This window comes from Ambystoma mexicanum, chromosome 12, assembly GCF_040938575.1.
Source record: "Ambystoma mexicanum isolate Mex_15411 chromosome 12, UKY_AmexF1_1, whole genome shotgun sequence".
In the NCBI taxonomy this organism is placed as follows: Eukaryota; Metazoa; Chordata; class Amphibia; order Caudata; family Ambystomatidae; genus Ambystoma; species Ambystoma mexicanum.
In genome coordinates, this window is record NC_090936.1 from 82,460,434 (window position 1) to 82,480,142 (window position 19,709).

Here is a 19,709-nt window from a genome sequence, read left to right on the forward strand (position 1 = left end):
AGAGATAAAAGCTAAACAACCCATAATGTATTTATTTGTTTATTGTGCATTTGTAAGGCGCTTGGACATCAAGTAAATTGTATTTCAAAGTGCCCACAGGGCAACAGGGAGGGAACATGGGAATGAAAAACAAATATAACAATGAAAGGTAAAGGCGGACCTACTAGGCCTTGTGAGCATTCAGAACATGCAAGTGCAGAGACAGAGGGGATGAGGGAGTGAGTGTAAGTGCTAGGTGTATCACAAGGGAAGAGCTGGGAAGTGAGCAGCTGCAATGGCCTAGGTGGATTTTTCAGATGCCAATAAATAAGTAAGTGCAAGCCTCTGGTGACATAGGCCAGTGGGTGCCAAGGCAAATTTCTGGGAGGGGTGGAGGCTGTAGACGATTGGGTGTGGGAAGGTAGGACTCAGATGGACACATAAGGGCCATGGTCACCAATCTCAACAACTGTGGGATGTGGGATTCAGCAGAGTAGGGAGGAAGGGAAGCAGGAGGTGAAAAGGAAAGTCTTGAGGATATTACCTCAATTTGAGGAGATTCGGCTCAACACGAAGAAGAAGGGGGAGGCTTTTCCATAGGAGAGAGCCTGCTGAGGAAAGAGATCGGCCACCAGCTCGCTGTTATGCAAAGCGCTTAACACACAGAGAGTTGGTGCCAGAGGAGCGTAAAGATCTGCAGGGAGAGTATTTATTGAGAGCAAGTTGTAGATAGCGTGATCCCTGGCCCCATACAGCCTTGTGGATGATGCAGAGGGATTTTAATTTCATCCTTGCAGCAACCGGGAGCAAGTGGAGAGTTTTTAGGGCTGAAGAGATGCGGTCCCTAGGGTAGAGGCCAAGGATAAATCTTGCAGCCCTATTGTGGATTAGCTGGAGGGGTCGTAGAAAAGAAGAGGGTAGGTTAAGGAAAAGGCTATTGCAGTAGTCTAACCTAAAGAAACCAGGGCTCTAGAGACATTGAGTTTCTGGGGGAAAGTGAGGAAAGGAAGAATTCCTTTGAGGAGGTGGATTTGAAAGTGGGACTTCTTGGCAAGGTCCTGAATGTGAGGGATGAGGGAGAGGGAGGAGTCGAAGATGACTCCAAGGTTTCTGGCTTCAGAAGACGTAGAAGAGGGACAGCCCATAGAAGATGGCCAGTGTGAGGGACAGAAAGAGGGAGCAGGAGTCCCAATAGGAAGGATCTCAGTCTTGCTGGCGTTGAGGCAGAGATCATTGGAAGTACACCAGGATGGATGGCAGATAGGCAGTCAGCAATGATAGAGGAGGTAAGAAGAGGATCGGAAGGGAAGTTTGAAGAAGAGTTGTGTGTCATCTGCATAACACTGGAAGTTTGGGGAAAAGGTGAAATTGAGGTGTGCAAGTGGAGCAAGGTAGTTGTTAAAGAACCATGGAGAAAGATTTGGAGCCCCGGGGGAACACTGCAGGTGGAGAAGGAGGTGGGGGAGTTAAAAGAGCCCAGAATAACCTGGGATGGACGGTCACAGAGGAAAGAGGTCAGCCAGTCAGAAACCTAAGGTATCGTGGAGCCGTTTTATGAGGATGGAGTGGTTGACCGTGTCAAATGCAGAGGAAAGATCAACTAGAATGAGAACAGCTGAAGAGTTGGAATCAGGAGATGCAAGCAGGTCTCCACGGGTGTTCAGAAGAGCAGCTTCCTTGCCTCTGGATGCTCAGAATCCAGATTGATGGTCGTGGAGGCAACCAATAAATTCAGTGTGCTGAGTCAGTTGGGAGAAGACCAGCTTCTCCAAGAGTTTCCCAAGGAAGGGGGTTATAGATATGGGGTGATAGTTGGATGGACAGAACTGGTCTGCCGAAGGTTTTTTCAGGAGGTGCGCATAAAGTAGTGCTTGAGGGGAGGAGGGGAAAGATCCACTAGCAATAGAGTGGTTGCAGAAATCAGCAAGTGCAGGGGCAAGGGAGCCATTATTGTCCTTATTGGCGGAGACCTTCACAGAGCGGATAACTCTGTTGACCTCATCAGGTGTGATAAGAGAGAAGGAGGAGAGAGAGGCGGAGGAGAGGGATGCAAGGGTGCTCAGGATGTCCTGAGTTTTTGCAGTGAAGTGTGTGGCCAGTACGTTGCAGAGGGCCTTTGAGGGAAGAGGTGAGGAGGAGACTGTAGAGGGGTTGGCTAGTTCCCTGCAGATTTTAAGGAGTTCAGCCATTTTGTTGGATGCACCAGAGACGCGAGCCTGGATGTAGGCCCTTTTCTTGGTGCAAATGGACAGTCTGTATTGCCTTTGAAGCAGGCGACAGGCCAGTTTGTCAGAGGGTGAGCCTGAGCTCTGCCACTTCCGTTCTGGAGCTCTGCACTTGGATTTCAAGGGTGCAGGTTCAGAGTCGTATCAGGTGTTATTAGAGACAAGTTTCAGGCGGATCCTCTTGACTGGGCCAAGAATGTCGAGGGTAATAGTAATGGCAAGATGGAGGTTGCTGAGATCAGAGGCAGAGTCTATTGTGGGGAGAGAGGGGGGATGCAGATAGATGTGAAGGCAGCAGCTGATACTAGTTTCATCGACGAATGTTCATGAACGAGGTCGGCATGGCTGGGGGCGCGGTCAGAGGGCCTAGAGGACTCAGGTGAGAGGAGTGAGTGGTCTCACCAGGAGAGTGGGGTGATCAGTGGGGAGGAGAGCAAAAGGTTAGTGTGGATGAAGGCATCAAGAGTGTGTCCAGGGGAGTGGGAAGGACCAGAAGGGGGAATGGAGAGGGAGAGTGAGGTGCAGAGGTCATTGAAGAGAGTGGTTGCTGTGATTGAGGAGTCAAGCTCGATGCTAAAACTGCCAATGAGGAGTTTAGTGGTGGTTGTAAGGAGATAGGAGGAGTAATCATCCAATTCAAAGAAGAATAGGGTGGTAGATCCAGGTTGCCTGTAGATGGTGGCAATGGTCAGAGAGGAGCAGGCTGTCGATGGAAGAGTAAGGCTGGATGGGTATGAGGGAAGAAGGCACCCACTCAGGGAAGATAAGAGCAACCCCACCGCCTGCATGGTTAGGGTGAGGCATGGAGATGATCTTATAGCCATCAGGGAGAAGCGAGTCAAAAGCAGTGACTGAGCCTGCCTTGAACCACGTCTCGGTAAGAGAAAGGATATCGAGGTCAAGGTCTTCAAGAAGGAGGCAGACGTCAGCAGAGAACGAGCATTCATTGTGGCTAGATGCAAGAGGTCTCCACCTTTGAAGGTTTTCTGAGGAAGGATTCAGTGGCGTGGTACACCAGTCGGAGGGTGAGCAGGGTGGGCAGAGAGAGTGGAATAAGGAGTAGCAGGAGTGGAGAGGAAGTTAATGAGGGACGGCAGGCGTTGGTCAAAGAGGAGGAGGTTGGGTTGAGGACCCTGAACCAGGATAGTGCCTGTGTGATAGACATTAATGATACAGCTGGATGATGCAAAGCCCGCCAAGAGGACTACCCATTTAGTGTCTGTTAGGCAGAATCCTGGGCAGTGCCCTTGGGGACCACTACACAAGATTAAGACTACAGGTGGCAGTACAATCTCACCTTTGGTACAAGCCTGTACTACACAGTTAGAGTGGTAGCAGTAGCGGTCAGCCAGACTTATCTCAAGAGCAAATGACCAGTAGTAGAGATTACACAAAGGACTACAATTACTGTGACTCAAACACTGACTCAAGGTTTTTGGTTAAAAAGTAAAAGTACATTTATTTTTAGACCTTCTGTTCACAAAAACTTCACTACTATTAAATTAAAACCACACTTCAAATACACTACACACGACCAATTCCCCTTGTGCAGAACAATTCAAGGTAAGTAACTTTGGATTTGACAGACCGGTGTTGTGAAACAAAAGAAGTTACCGGGGATTGTTACGCGATCACCTTTTGACAGTAATGACAGTTCGGTCTTACGAAAGAGAAGCGTACCCGCGAGAAGAAATGTTACCGTAGTCAAACACACTTAGCACATGAATTAACACAAGAGAGTTGGTGATAAAAATCATAGGCAATAGTTTTGTCAAGTCAGATAGAATCAAGAGACACTTTCTAAAACGTAGATAAAAGTCAATAGGCCTGCGCCAGTGTCAATAGGACAGGGGTCCTGTTGTCGAGGATCACTAGGTTAGAGCAGTTCACGATTCGAGATTGCCAGGAATACTTAGATATTGTCAAAATAGGAAGCTAAAGTTATAAGAGGGAAGGAAGATGAGGACAAGCCTTTGGTGAGGAGAAACGGGGTTCACCCTAGTTCCTCGAAGTCGGACACAGTACCTTATTCGTATGAAGAAGAGCTGATGCTACGGCAGTTGTTCCTGGTAGTTCCTGCAGACTCACGGTTCCTGAAGCTTCATTCATGGGGACCAGAAGGACGACGTCTCGAGCGATCTGCTCTACCCAGGGATGAAGCCAGCAGCAGCAAAGCAACAGTGAATAAAAGGTGCGCTCCTTTAAAACTGGAGAGGCTCTTAAGATAGCTATCCGGACCACTAGAGCTGTGTGCAGCGATTTCGACCAATAAGAGGATCCTCTGCCTGTGGAAGGTGAGCTGGTTGATCCCACCAGGCTCAAAGGAAGAAGACTGCAGACTGGATCTTCTCTTGTCATTGAAGGGTAGATAGCTCAGGACTGCAGCAGGGCTTCACCGGGACTCGGGAGTTGCAGCAGCCGTCTTCTTCTCTGCTTCTCTTCAGTTCCTTGCAGTTCCAGTGGCGACTGACTTCCAGCCCAAGAGTCCTGCCTTTTATGCCAAAATCCCCCATTCACTCAGCAGGGGGGTTGTCCGGCCCGGACAACCACCTCAGCCAATCGATACAAAGTGCGACTCGGGTCTCCAAGGAGACCCTGTGCAGGGGGTGACTAAACCCCTCCTTCACATTCAGCCCACCTAGACATCCAGATGCCAAAGGAGGGCTTCTGGACAGAAGCCCGCCAAAGGTCGGCGAACAAAGGAGGCAAACCTGGTTTGCTGCGCAAAGTAAAACACAAGAAGGGCTTTAACAAAAAGAAATGGCGATAAAACCCAACCGGAGCCGAAATAAAACGTATTTGGTCAAGCGGGTTCAAGTTTGAGGCTAATACAATAGCCTAAAACAGTACCACGTTTATATAGTATAATCGCGGTAGAAAAGGTAGGGTAGGTACCACTGCCAAGTCTTAGTGTTAAGAGAGCAAAATAAAGCTCACAGAGGCACAGACAAAAAGGGATAGGAATTAACCCTTTCCAATACTCCATGTAAGATGGGGTGTACTGCGTCTGTAGTTTAAATGACTATATAAAGTTAATGGCAACTTTACATGTTTCTGGGGGACCGTAGTCAGCCCCAGAAAATGGAGTCAGTGGGAAGTCTCAAAGACAACCCTGTGTCACTGCACTGAAGGCGCTGTGTAACACACGCAAAAAGTGGGGCTCATGGAGTGGTGTAGCTCCAGAGCCCAAGATCACACATACAGTAGAAATACACATGGCAAAACACATGTAAGAGTGGGAAAAAGGCTCTCACTCTTACCAGGTGGAAAAAATAAACCCCAGAAATCCAGAAAAGCTGCTGAGGAACTTACTAGGTGAGGGAAATGAGCCATAAATGAGAATTTTCCCTAACAGTGCCACCATTAATGGATGAGGATGTAAGAGGAGATAGAGTACAGATGAGATGAGGGCTCCATACATCGGGAGGAGGGACAGAGAAGAGGATATCGGTAAAGATCTCTGTAAATTGCACTGACATAGGTGTCTGCGATAGGTAAGCCAGGGTTAGTGGTCAGGATATCTTTTTAAAGCTTTTTTCTTCCAGATTTTGTGAGAGCGGGAGGATAGTTGATAGTATAGCAGTTAGAAAAATAGGGGAGATGGTGAGTGCCATAATGGTGGAGGACAGGAGGAAGAAAGAGGAGGGGCTTCACAGTAAGAGTACAGACTCACCAGGCGGACTAGTAGGCGACGGAAGCAAGAAACAGATGCACTGGAATAGCAATCAGAGCACACAATTCATATGTAAGGGCACCTAAATTCGATTTTGGATACACGGTACTGTAAACACACAGCACGAAATTGGCAGCACAGATGTAAGGGAACCTAAATTCGATTTTGCATACAAGGCACTGTAAACACACAAAACGAAATTGGCAGCACAGGTGATGGGTGAAATCGAAAGAAAAGTTTTGGCTAGGAAGGCATTCAGAGGCATGTGGAACAGGTGGTGATGACTCGTGCTGTGTTGGAGTAGGAGTAAATTGGGGAGTGAAGGAGCATGCCAAAATGTCAGCAAAGGTAGTGTCACAGAGAGGAGGAGAGAGCATTCCTCATGGTAGCTTACAAGGGCTGGTAGTAGATCTTTGACCAAATCTTAAGGCTGAAAGGTTGCAGGAGATTGCAGGGAGATGGGCCCCATGCACCATCATGCTCTGAAAGGCTCAGACAGAGGCCTTTAGAGTGGGCCTTAGGTGGGGGCTGGTATTCGCCTGCCGGCTTCCCTGCTTGGTCTACAAGACCGTTGCTGCAGCCAATGTGAATCGTGTGGCAAGGAGCTCACCAAGCACTGCAGTTCTGGTGAATGAGGCGGCCATCTTGGAGGATGCTAATACAATGTTAAAAATGCCCATGTACTTCAAGCATGATACTACTGGTGCTCAAATGAAATGGGGAAGACAAGTTGTGCATCTGATTGTGTTGTGTTCGCCACTCAATCGCCATCAAGACCCAATAGGGCTTACCTTGCTTGCAGAGGCTGTCGTGGGTCAGCTGCTCTGATGACTCGACACTGGGAGAGAAGAGGCTGAGCAGACGGGCAATCAGCTGTGCAGGTAAGGAAGTGTGCACCTTCTGATGAAATAGAAAGCTTTAAGAGGTTAACAAGAACAACACACTTACCAACGGGAAGAAACACTTTGTGATAAGGTTCCACATTATGCATCACTTCCAAGAGACTGATGAGTGAGCTCCATGTGTTATCTGTTATACCTTCCCACTTAGTGATTCCAAGGAAAAGGTGACTTTGAGAGTGAGACCATCCTTCCTAAGGTTATTTTGAACTTCCACCCCTCTCAGAAGATCAATTTCGTGTGTTTTTTCCTCTACCTCACCCTTCTGATATGGAGGAGCGATTCCATCTGCTGGACCTTGTGTGTTCCCTCAGCTACTACATCTCGCAGACGAGGGATGTCAGAAAAGATGTCCTGCTTGCTGGCAGTCCTTTGACTAAATGGACCCTTTCGAGGTGGATCCTCCTCTGCACCTATGATGTGGCAAGGACATGGTTTTCTTTCTTCTTGACAGATAGGGCGCAAACCCTATCTTTCTTTTTCACTCTGTTCTGTGGTGTTCCACAGGGCAAGCCTTGCCCCCTATTCTTTTTAATATATACATGCAACCTCTACTTGATCTCATTCCTTCCCAGGGCTTCAGGTGTTTGCTCATATGGAGATGGCACACAGATTCTAGTCCAGCTGAATTTTCTGCATACTGATATGTCATCTCAATTTAGGAGTTGCCTCGTTTCGGTGGCACAGTGGAGGAGTTCCAACTGGCTTGGATTAAATGGGGACAAGACAGAGGCACTCGTGGCTGAAACTCTGTCTGCTGCTGCCCTGTGCACCCTCTCTTTTTGGCCTCTTTCGTTGGGACCCCTTCCCTCTCCAGTGACGGAACCTGTCCTCTGCTCTCTCGATGGAAGCCCACATTGGCACCATTTATCAGAGACATCTGCAGCTAAAAATATTTTCGGAAAGTCCTTCCCTTCCTTCCGAGACAGCTTCATGCACCAGTGGTAGCCTCCCTGGTAATGAGCTGCTTGGATTATTGTAATTCTTTGTATTTGACGCAACCTCTGTATCATATCAAGCGACTTCAGAATCTAGCATCTCAGGTGGCTACTGGCTCACCTAAGGGGTACGCATATTACACCTATCCTGCATAACCTTCACTGGCTCCCGGTGAAAAAACGCATTGAATTTAAATCTCTGTGTCGTCCATCGTGCCATACATGGAGTGGGAGCTGAAAACCTTAGGGTTACATTTCAGCTTTATGTTCCTACCCGGACTCTCGGTTCTCTGGACAGCTATCTGCTGGTGATTCCACGCTGCAAACTGGTTAGAACTGGCAGACGTGCATTTTCGGTAGCACCCGCAAAGCTGTTGAATGCACTGCCACGAGACGTCCGAATTATAGGGAATCATCTTATGTTTAGGTGTGCTTTGAAAACTCTTTTACTTTAGAGGTACGCCTGCATTACATACTTGGATTCAACTATTAGCGCCAAGCTGCCTCTGGCGAATCCATGCTTTATACATTTTATTACATAACATAACAAGGAAGAATGTGCCTGAGGGTCTTGGGACTTTTTTTAGCCAGAGGCATGGTTTCCCCCTCTGCCCTCCAGAGGGGGAACCCTGTCTTCGACATTTGTAAAGCTGCCATGTGAGCCTTGCTGCACTTGTTTGCCAAACATGAATGCATGGTTTCCCTCCTAGGGCAGGAGTCTTGCTTTGACTGAGTGGTGCACCAGAGATTTCTGATGTCATCTCACTCTCCTCCCTCCAGATTGATGTACCACTCTGAGATTCTATCAAAGATGAGGAGTCTGTGGGAGGAAGGAATCCATTAGAAGAAAAGTTACTTGTCTCTCGGTAATGTACTTTGTGATGGATGTTCGTTCCACAACCAGCCCTTCTTGGTTGATAGTTTGTTCCCCGCCTTTGTTCTGTTGTCCCGCGGCCACTGAGTGCTAGGTACATGGGTTGGACCTGTGGTCCAGGGTCCTGTGGCTCCATATCTACTGCCTCCGATGTCACATTCAGAACGTAATGGCGCAAAACAGAACTGATGCCGAATGGCAGCTCGTGCTGGAGATAAAAATATCAAAGATGAGGAATCTGTGGGAGGAATAGTCATCAAAAATAACACTACTGAGATGTAAGTGATTGTTACCACATCCTCCTTAGTTATCACCTTTCCTACTTTAGCTTTCCCTCCTTCGCCCCGATCCTCTCTAGCTACACCTCATCTCCGGCCACCTCCCTCTAGCCGGTACGACGACCATTCAATGCCCTTTTTTTCATGGCACTTTTTGCCATAAAAAAAAAATATATGGAGGTGGGCATATAAGGGGTAAGGTGGGGTGGTGTATATGGAATAAATAATAGGGGATGGGGGATTGGTGGGGGAGAGCCCCGTCAAATAAAAGTACAAATTTGATGATTTTTTTCCAGCAAAACATTTTTGACAGAAAAAAATGCATGAATGAACATAGAACCTGGATTACTCTCTGGCAACCTGTCTCCAGCTCCACTAACTTCTTCTGCCTTCAACACAGTCACTGTCCCTGGGGTCTCGCTTGCTTAACTCTATTCCGGTGTTTGGGTTTTGTAAACAGGAACATGATTTCTTACTCTCTGCTGTGGCATGGCCTTACCGGCGCTCCATTAGTCATGGCTCCACAAAATGCTGGACTGCAAACAAAGCCTTTACGTTTGTTTGCTGCCAACTTGAATTTTGAGTTTGCATATGTGCAGGAAGGAGTGGGAAAAACAGAGCTATGCACTCCATTCCTACAGCTCCTTAGCCCCTCACGAACATGAATCTGAAAATAGGAAGATCTTAGAACACAGTGAACCAGCGTTGTCTTTTTCCTCACTCCTTGTACTTTCGGTACCGTAAAACCACTACAGTGGTGATTGGCACAGTATAAAAGCTTTGTGACATAAAATAACTTGTGGTCTTTTCTGACATCTGTGCTCCCCCCATTCTCCTACCAAGCATACCCCCTACTATACCAGGGTCATGTTGGAGAGATTGCACATTAGCGACAAGGCATGACCTGGGGTTCAGTGTTCCCATTGAGGTTTGCACTTATAGAAGATGCTTCTATATCATCCTGGTTCCTTCATGAGGAAGGTCATGAGTTTGCTTCCAAACCCCGCCATATAACTGCTGTGTGGTATGGCAAACCAGGGTATCCTCCCCCACCACGCAAGGACACAGCATTGCTTAGCAGGCGGCAGCACCATGCCACTATGGTTGCACAATCCTTTAACCTAAGAGTCATACAGGGGACTTGGTCAAAGCAAGGTCTGAAGGAACTTACAAAAGCAGACTCCCGCAACCTTTCAAATCATTTTAATAAAACCTAAGCCTAAATCCACTGTTAACACTGTCATTAATTTATGCGAAAACCCTATTTAAAAAAGAAAGAAAACATCAATTACCTTTTTCAAAAGTCCAATTTGCTGTTGATGCCACCTGTCTTTTGTTTCTAAAAAGTGATATTTTAAAGCAGCACTGAAGTCCTCTAACCGAAATTCAAGACCGAACTAGTTCACATGAGGAATTCACAAATCCTACATCCAAAAGAATTCAGGCGATCGAGAAGGGGGTACAGCAGCATGCTTGGCCATTAGAGTTTCTTACTCCGAGATGACTAGTATGTTATTGCACATATTTGTTTGTTAACATTGTGTAGGATCTCATTGTGAAACTTAGATTTGTTTTAAATTGTTTGAGCTGATTCTCAAGAACAGGCATGCTTGTTTTTTTTTATAGTATTCATACAAGTATGTATATACTGTACCTGTGTAGCTTCTCACCCAAATCCTACTCCTCCAAATGCTATCTGGATGAGTAACAACTTGAAGCAACAACTGAGGCCCTTATTGCTGTTAGGATAGTTTAATGTATACCTCAAAGCTCTGACCTACATTTATTTTTTTCCTAATTGTAGGTTACTCAGTGGATTTGTGATAGTCCGTCCAAGTGCCAATCCTTTGATCCCATTCAGGAATTTATAATCGGTAAGGTAAAAAATAAGTTATACTTCATTTGGCTTTACTTTTCTTTGTTTTGTGTTCTAGTCCTACCTAGCACTCCACTGTTAGGCAGAAACCTGTGCAGTTCCCTTGGGGAACACTGCAAAAGATTTAAGACTACAGGTATAGCAGTAAACCCACTTGGTAGCAGTCCGCACCACCCAGATTTACCTGGTAGCTGTGGCTGAGCAGTCAGACCTCCCTCAAGAAGAGTTAGGCAGTATGCAAAGTATACACAATATGTACTCAGACACAATAGCACAAGCAAACACTGACCAGAGCTTGGTTTCAAAAGTATATAGTTATTTATTTATAAAACACACATAAGTTGAAATCACTCTAGCAAAATATAGTAAAAACACTTCAAACACAGTTATAATGAAAGCAGTTCCAACCCTTACTCCTATCTAGACAACTCTAAGTTAACACCACATAATTAAAACAGAGGTGAGCGCTTAACGTTAGATGACACTCTAGTAGGTTCAAGAAAGGGGTAAAAAGAAACAGGAATGGGTTAAACACACCACTCTAAGGTCCAGAACACTTGCAATAGACTCAAAGAAGCACAAAGTCTCAGGTGAGCAAAAGTCACTAGGCAGGGCCCACTCTTAGAGTAGCCGGAGCGAAAATGTGCCCAAGATCACACTGTTGTTAAGGATTCAAAGTCTTGCAAAGAGTTAGAAAGAGTTTAGAGTGGCTTAAAAAGTTTAGCCAGGGTGTCCCAGGCACTCCCAGGTTCGAAAGCCGGGGGCTAAATCTACCCCGTACAGTCGGTAGCAAGGGAAGCCAGGCGGAACACGGTACCTTAAGCGGAAAGGATCCTCCAGCGGTGGCAGTTGTTCCAGGCAGTGGCAGCAAGGCTCGACGTCGGTCAGGGGAGAAGAAGTTCTCGCTGAAGAGCAGAAGAAGAAGGTCGTTGCACTGCCCGGGAAGAAACCAGCCGCGGAGTCCTCCGGTTAAAGGGTTGTACCGACTTTCGTGGTTGGGGTAAAAGTGGTGGGGTTCCGGTTGCCGGGGTGCTTGGCACTGGCAAGGCGGCCACGAGATACCTCGAGAAGCGAAAAGAAGGCGAAAACTGGTTGTCCCCACCAGTCAAGGGAAGGAGCCACTCCGTTAAGAGTTCTCCTCGGTCGTCGGGAAAAGTGGTGAGACGGTTCAGCAGGGCTCCACCGGGTGGTGTCGTCGAAGCAGGTCGGCTCAGCTCTTCCCTCGTCGGATTCTTGGTCCTGTGGCGACTTCTGAAGTTCCAGTCCCCAAAGCCCTGCTTTTATGCAGCAAACCCCCATTCACCCAGCCTAGCTGTCACTCAAACATGCTAAGTGGTGAGCCGGCCGGCTCACCACTTGGGCCAATCAGGACGGAGTGCGACTTGAGTTACCAAGGTAACTCAGTCCAGGGTGCCTAAATCCCCCTCCACCCCTCCTAAGTACCCCAGACAGAGTGGCACCACTTTGGAGGGCTTCTGTGGAGAAGCCCGCCAAAAGTGGAACAAAGGGCTCCACTTTGGGTCAGAGTTACAGAGGCGAACACCAACGCCATTTTAGAATCAAGTTTTGGCAAAAAATCCCAACCGGAGTTATAAAAATAAATATATAAACCGGCGGTATGTTTAAGGCTACCGTAAATAAATAATTAAATGTGTTAGCCTAAAACAATGGGAAATCCCATAGGGAAATATTCGCGGTCGAATATAAAAAGTAGTTTCCACTGCCACCAGCCAAAACTCGATCAGGGGGGACGGAGACGTGCCCCCTCGACTAACAGACCCTGGGGCAATCGAATTGCCCCAGCCAGTACGTCCACAATATGATGGTTTGTACTGGTTCTGTTCAGGATTCAAGACTAGCAAAGTCTTTGGTGACTTTACATGCCCTGGGAGACAGTAGTCAGTCCCAGGGTATGGAGTCTATGTTGGGGAGTCCTTGGGACACCCCTGGGTCACGGCACAGAGGGTGCTGTGTAACCCACATCACAAAAATACATGCGGCCCTATGGAGTAAAAGACCCCATAGCCCATTCAACACAAGGTTAACCAAGAAAACACACTTCAACATGTCCAAGAGTGAGGGTAAAAGAGTCTCACTCTTGGCAGGAGAAAAAAAAGAAACCCCAGAAATCCAGCAAAGCTGCTGGGGGACTCACTAGGTAGGGAAATTCAGCCTAAACAGAGAATTCTCCCTAACACTCGCCCCCCCCAGACTAAGGGACAGGAGGATTTAATCCACTCCTGGATGAACCTCATACCTCTAGTCGATGATATACATCCTAGAGAGTCCATCAGCATTTTGATGGTGACACCCTGACCTGTGCTCAATGGTGAAATCAAACCCTTGCAGGCAGATTGACCATCTCAATAGTTTTGGATTTTCCCCTTTCATTTGCATTAACCATCTCAAGGGTTGGTGGTCAGTCTGAATAACAAAAGTAGAACCATACAAGTATGGCCTAAACTTCTTCAGTGCCCACACAATAGCAAAGCATTCTCTTTCGATAGTTGCCCACCTTGTCTCAGGATCCTTCAGTTTCCTACTGATGAAGCAAATGGGGTGCTCCCTACCCTTCTCATCCAGTTGGCTTAGAACTGCACCTATACCTACATTGGAAGCATCAGTTTGTACAATGAAAGGTTGGTGGTAGTCCGGGGTTCTCAATACTGGAGCTTGGCAAAGAGCTCTCTTCAGTTTTTCAAAGGCCTGATTGCACTCCTCATTCCATTTTACCTTTTTAGGGAATTTGGGAGAGGAGATTACATTCAGTGGAGAAGCTATGGTCCCATAGTTCTCAATGAAATTCCTGTAATATCCAGTGAGGCCTAGAAAAGCTCTCACTTGGGTTTGAGTAGTTGGTGTTGTCCAATTTTGCACAGCTTCAATCTTGCTGGGCAAAGGCCTTATTTCTCCACCTCCTACCTCATGTCCAAGGTAGACCACTCTACTTTGACCAATCTGGCACTTACTGGCTTTGATTGTCAAATGGGCCTGTTCCAGAGCCTGCAACACATGTCCTAGGTGGTTCACATGTTCTTCCCAGGAGTGGCTGAAGACTGCAATGTCATCCAAGTATGCCATGCAGAAATCTTCCATCCCAGCCAGAACTTGGTTCACCATCCTTTGGAATGTGGCAGGTGCATTTTTTAGTCCAAAAGGCATGACCTTAAACTGGTACAAGCCAACTGGGGTTGAAAATGCAGTTTTCTCCTTGGCATGGTCTGTCAGGGCTATTTGCCAATAGCCTGACGTCAGGTCAAATGTGCTGAGGTACTTGGCTGCACCAAGTTTATCCACCAACTCATCTGTCCTGGGCAAAGGGTGGGCATCAGTCTTGGTGACTGCATTTAGAGCTCTATAGTCCACACAGAATCTCAAGTCTTTGGATCCTGCCTTTGGTACTAACACAACTGGGCTAGACCATGGACTAGTAGAGGGCTCTATTACCCCGAGATCAAGCATCTTCTTGACCTCTCCTTTGATGTGGGCTCTGATATGTTCTGACATTCTGTATCCTCTGCTTTTGACTGGCAGACAGTCACCAGTGAGTATCTCATGCTGGCCCCAAGGGGTCAAGCCTGGTGACAGTGAGAACAGGGAGGCAAACTGATTTAACATAGATTTGCACTCCTCTTGTTGCTCAGGTGTCAGGTCTGAAGAGAGATTGACTCCTTCAACTTTTTCATCTAAAGGCACACCTCTGAGGAGATCAGGGAGAGATTCACTCTCTTCCTCCTCTGCAGCTGAAGCTAGAAGCAAGGCTCCTACATCAGGTCTGGAGATGTATGCTTTTAGTCGGTTGGTGTGGAAGACTCTAGGAGCTTCCCTGGGTCTGCCCAGATCCACCAGATAGTTGACCTCTCCAAGTTTTCCCACAACCTTGAAGGGTCCCATCCATTTGTCTTGCAAGGCCCTCTGCCTTGTTGGGAGCATAACTAGAACTAGCTGGTCTTGAGTAAACTCAACCATGTTAGCCTTCTGGTCGTGCCAATGTTTGACCAGGGCTTGACCAGCTTTCAAGTTGTCACTTGCTTCTGCCATCATGTGTGACATTCTCCTCCGGAGACCTATCACATAGTCAGTCACTCTGACTGGCTTGAGGGGAGGAGCACCTTCCAATCCCTCCTTAATCAGGGCCAATGGACCTCTGACGGGATGGCCATAGAGAAGCTCAAAGGGAGAATAACCTACTCCCTCCTGAGGGACTTCTCTATAAGCAAAGAGAAGGCATGGCAGTAGAAGGTCCCACTTTTTCTTAAGGGGTTCTTCTAAAGCACCTATCATGCTCTTCATGGTTCTGTTAAACCTTTCAACCAACCCGTTGGTCTGAGGGTGGTATGCGGTTGAGAACTTGTAGGTAACTCCACAGGTTTTCCACATGGCTTTCATGTAGTGGGACATAAAGTTTGACCCCCTGTCAGAGATTACCTCCTTAGGAAACCCAACCCTGGTAAAAATACCAAGGAGGGCCTTAGCCACAGCCGGAGCTGTAACAGTCCTCATAGGAATTGCCTCAGGGTACCTAGTAGCATGGTCTACTACAACCAGTATAAACCTGTTGCCTGAGGAGGTTGGAGGATCAAGGGGACCAACAATGTCAATCCCTACCCTCTCAAATGGGACTCCCACAACTGGGAGAGGCACTAAAGGTGCCACATTCTTGGAACCAACCTTACCAGAAGTCTGGCAGGTATGGCAGCTCTTACAATATCTATCTACTTCAGCCCCCATCTTTGGCCAATAAAAGTAGAGTGAGAGCCTTTCCTTGGTCTTCTTGAAACTCAAGTGACCAGCCAAAGGTATCTCATGGGCTAGTTGTAAGAACTGTTGTCTGTTCTCTTGTGGGACTACAAGGCGTTTGTAGTCTCCAGGTTCAGACTCAGTGGGTTCACTGTAGAAGAGGCCGTCTTCCCAGTGCAACCTATACTTCCCAGGCTCTTGCCCATCAGCTTGAGAAGCTGCCTGGTGGCGGAGACCTTCCAGAGTTGGACATTCTCTTTGCCCCTTACGAAAAGCTGCCCTGCTAGGCCCACCTTCTGCCAGTAAAGACTGCAGCTCAGGATGGTCCTCAGGGTCCAAATCTCCAATAAGGTTGGGGCCTCCTTCTAGCTCTTCCTCAGAGTCTAGCTCAACCACACAGGGTTGTACCTCCCTCTCAGCCTCAGCTGGAGGTGGAGTTACAGGTGTAACTTTGGACAACCTAGGGGAAGTCCTTGTTGGAAGCACTGGAGTGCTTGCTGCTGGCTTTTTCCTAGGAGTCTTGGGTTGCCCCTTTGCTCCTGATCTGGTAGTTACTGCAGTAAGTTGCTCCAGTGGGAGAGGAGTGATTTCTGTCATCATCTCCTGAGATAACCCTCTCAGGGTTTTCTCTCTTGCAGGTTTGGTGAGTTCCTGGAACCGTTTGCTAGGAGGTCTGGGGGTATGAGATACAACTCCAAGAGCTTTGAGGTCATTACCCAACAGAACCCTACCTGGCACCTCACATTGTACACTGACAGGTATTTTTACAGCCATATCATTACATTGGATGAGAACTGGTAACTGGGGACACATCTGCACAGGCCCACCAGCTAACTTGGTGAGGCATTTGGGTGCCTTAGCAACATCCTCTGCCTTGAAAAACGATTCATCCACCACAGTTATGCTGGCTCCAGTGTCCCTAATGGCAGGGGTCTCCTGACCATTCACCTGGACACTGTCCTTATAATACTCTTTAGTATTATCTGGGATAGAGTTATAGACATCTAAATTCTGTTGTTCCCACAACCCCAGAGAGACTAAAGAAACACTAGCTGAGACTCCAGTGGGTTCATCAGCTAGTAATAGAAAGTTTCCACTTGCCATATGTACTTCCTCTTCTGGAGCGAAGGCTAAGGAGGCAAGCTGGACCCCTGAAGGTTTACCCTTACATCTGGGATCTCCTTTCACATGGTCAGTAGCCTTACAAACAAAGCATGAGCCAAAGGCTCGCTGGAATGGAGGCTTGTTCTGACCTCCTTCTGGTCTGGGACCAGGAGGTACACTAACCTGATTTGGTTTCCCTTGTGGCTTACCCTTATAGTTTTGTTTGGGGCCCTCTTTGGAATTTGTAGTATTAGAATTCTCTTTGGAGTCCTTTTTAGACTGTTTCTCCCCATCCTTCTTCTGAGTTACCCCAGAATCCTTGTGAGTGGCCCTGTTGGCAACCCACAAGTCAGCAGCCTTAGCTAGTTTCCGGGAATCCAATTCCCTGGAATCAGCCAAGTGTTGTCTGAGCTCAGGAGAGCAGGCATCATAAATAGCCTCCAACATAAACAAATTCTTCATACCTTCATAAGTGTTCACCTTGTAACCCTTAATCCATCCCTCTAAGTTTTTCAAACATTCACTCACCCAGGTAGCCCAAGGGGTACCATCATGCTTTTTGAGGTTCCTAAACCTCTTAAGATACTGGGAAGGGGTCTTCCCAAACCTAGCTATCAAAGCTAGTTTCACACATTCATAGTCCTTCCTATCCTCCTCCCCCATCTCCATTACCACATCAGTTGCAACAGGGGGAAGCCTAGAGAACAACCAGGTGAGTAAGTCATTTCCTGTGATGTTCTGGAGCCCATGATTATATTCAAACAGAGACAACCAATCCAACACATCCAACTTAGGCTCATACATACCAATCAATTCTTTAGGCATCCGGGGTCTTTTAGGACTGGAACTTCTAGAGGAGCCAGAGAGAGAAACATTCTCAACAGATAATTTCTTCATTTCTAAGTCATACTTGAGCTCCATTTCCCTTAGCCTTAGTTCTTTGTCAGTTTGAGCATTAAGTTTCTTATACTCCAATTCTAGCTTCATTTTCTCCAGTTCAAAGTACTGAGGACTAAATGTGGGACCTGGTAAAGGTCCAGTAGGTACAGCAGGTAGAGTAGGCAGAGGCCTAGGGGGGACAGTTACAACAGCCTCACCCTCCTCTTCTGACTTTTCCTCAGAATCATCAACATTTTGCTCCATGTTAACTTCAATACTGTCATCTACAGTTGCTGGAGTGGTAGGTTCCTCTGAACCATCACCCAGACTTTGGTTAGCCAACAATCTTTCAATCAGCTCCATTTTCTTGCCCTTAGTCAGGAGATCCTTATGTTTACAGAGCACTCTTAAACAATCAGCAGTTTTGGCTGCAAGGGACTCTTGACTATAGCTTTCTATAACTGACATGTTAGAGGATTACTTTTACAGTGCTAAGCTTTGTGGTTAGTTGCACTAATGTATCTAAAGCACAATAAAATGTATACTCAATACAAATCCCACCGCTGTACACCAGTGTTAGGCAGAAACCTGTGCAGTTCCCTTGGGGAACACTGCAAAAGATTTAAGACTACAGGTATAGCAGTAAACCCACTTGGTAGCAGTCCGCACCACCCAGATTTACCTGGTAGCTGTGGCTGAGCAGTCAGACCTCCCTCAAGAAGAGTTAGGCAGTATGCAAAGTATACACAATATGTACTCAGACACAATAGCACAAGCAAACACTGACCAGAGCTTGGTTTCAAAAGTATATAGTTATTTATTTATAAAACACACATAAGTTGAAATCACTCTAGCAAAATATAGTAAAAACACTTCAAACACAGTTATAATGAAAGCAGTTCCAACCCTTACTCCTATCTAGACAACTCTAAGTTAACACCACATAATTAAAACAGAGGTGAGCGCTTAACGTTAGATGACACTCTAGTAGGTTCAAGAAAGGGGTAAAAAGAAACAGGAATGGGTTAAACACACCACTCTAAGGTCCAGAACACTTGCAATAGACTCAAAGAAGCACAAAGTCTCAGGTGAGCAAAAGTCACTAGGCAGGGCCCACTCTTAGAGTAGCCGGAGCGAAAATGTGCCCAAGATCACACTGTTGTTAAGGATTCAAAGTCTTGCAAAGAGTTAGAAAGAGTTTAGAGTGGCTTAAAAAGTTTAGCCAGGGTGTCCCAGGCACTCCCAGGTTCGAAAGCCGGGGGCTAAATCTACCCCGTACAGTCGGTAGCAAGGGAAGCCAGGCGGAACACGGTACCTTAAGCGGAAAGGATCCTCCAGCGGTGGCAGTTGTTCCAGGCAGTGGCAGCAAGGCTCGACGTCGGTCAGGGGAGAAGAAGTTCTCGCTGAAGAGCAGAAGAAGAAGGTCGTTGCACTGCCCGGGAAGAAACCAGCCGCGGAGTCCTCCGGTTAAAGGGTTGTACCGACTTTCGTGGTTGGGGTAAAAGTGGTGCGGTTCCGGTTGCCGGGGTGCTTGGCACTGGCAAGGCGGCCACGAGATACCTCGAGAAGCGAAAAGAAGGCGAAAACTGGTTGTCCCCACCAGTCAAGGGAAGGAGCCACTCCGTTAAGAGTTCTCCTCGGTCGTCGGGAAAAGTGGTGAGACGGTTCAGCAGGGCTCCACCGGGTGGTGTCGTCGAAGCAGGTCGGCTCAGCTCTTCCCTCGTCGGATTCTTGGTCCTGTGGCGACTTCTGAAGTTCCAGTCCCCAAAGCCCTGCTTTTATGCAGCAAACCCCCATTCACCCAGCCTAGCTGTCACTCAAACATGCTAAGTGGTGAGCCGGCCGGCTCACCACTTGGGCCAATCAGGACGGAGTGCGACTTGAGTTACCAAGGTAACTCAGTCCAGGGTGCCTAAATCCCCCTCCACCCCTCCTAAGTACCCCAGACAGAGTGGCACCACTTTGGAGGGCTTCTGTGGAGAAGCCCGCCAAAAGTGGAACAAAGGGCTCCACTTTGGGTCAGAGTTACAGAGGCGAACACCAACGCCATTTTAGAATCAAGTTTTGGCAAAAAATCCCAACCGGAGTTATAAAAATAAATATATAAACCGGCGGTATGTTTAAGGCTACCGTAAATAAATAATTAAATGTGTTAGCCTAAAACAATGGGAAATCCCATAGGGAAATATTCGCGGTCGAATATAAAAAGTAGTTTCCACTGCCACCAGCCAAAACTCGATCAGG

At 47.2% G+C, this 19,709-nt stretch overlaps 1 protein-coding gene across 2 annotated transcripts in view; it reads left to right on the forward strand.

The window, feature by feature from the left end:
* GSAP (gamma-secretase activating protein) overlaps nt 1–19,709 on the forward strand; it is a 2,819,616-nt gene that overhangs the window by 1,298,764 nt on the left and 1,501,143 nt on the right. For both annotated transcript variants that reach the window (XM_069628052.1, XM_069628053.1), the window contains exon 17: nt 10,671–10,740. In XM_069628052.1, the coding sequence (XP_069484153.1) occupies nt 10,671–10,740 (70 nt within the window). The remainder of the gene's footprint in view (nt 1–10,670; nt 10,741–19,709) is intronic.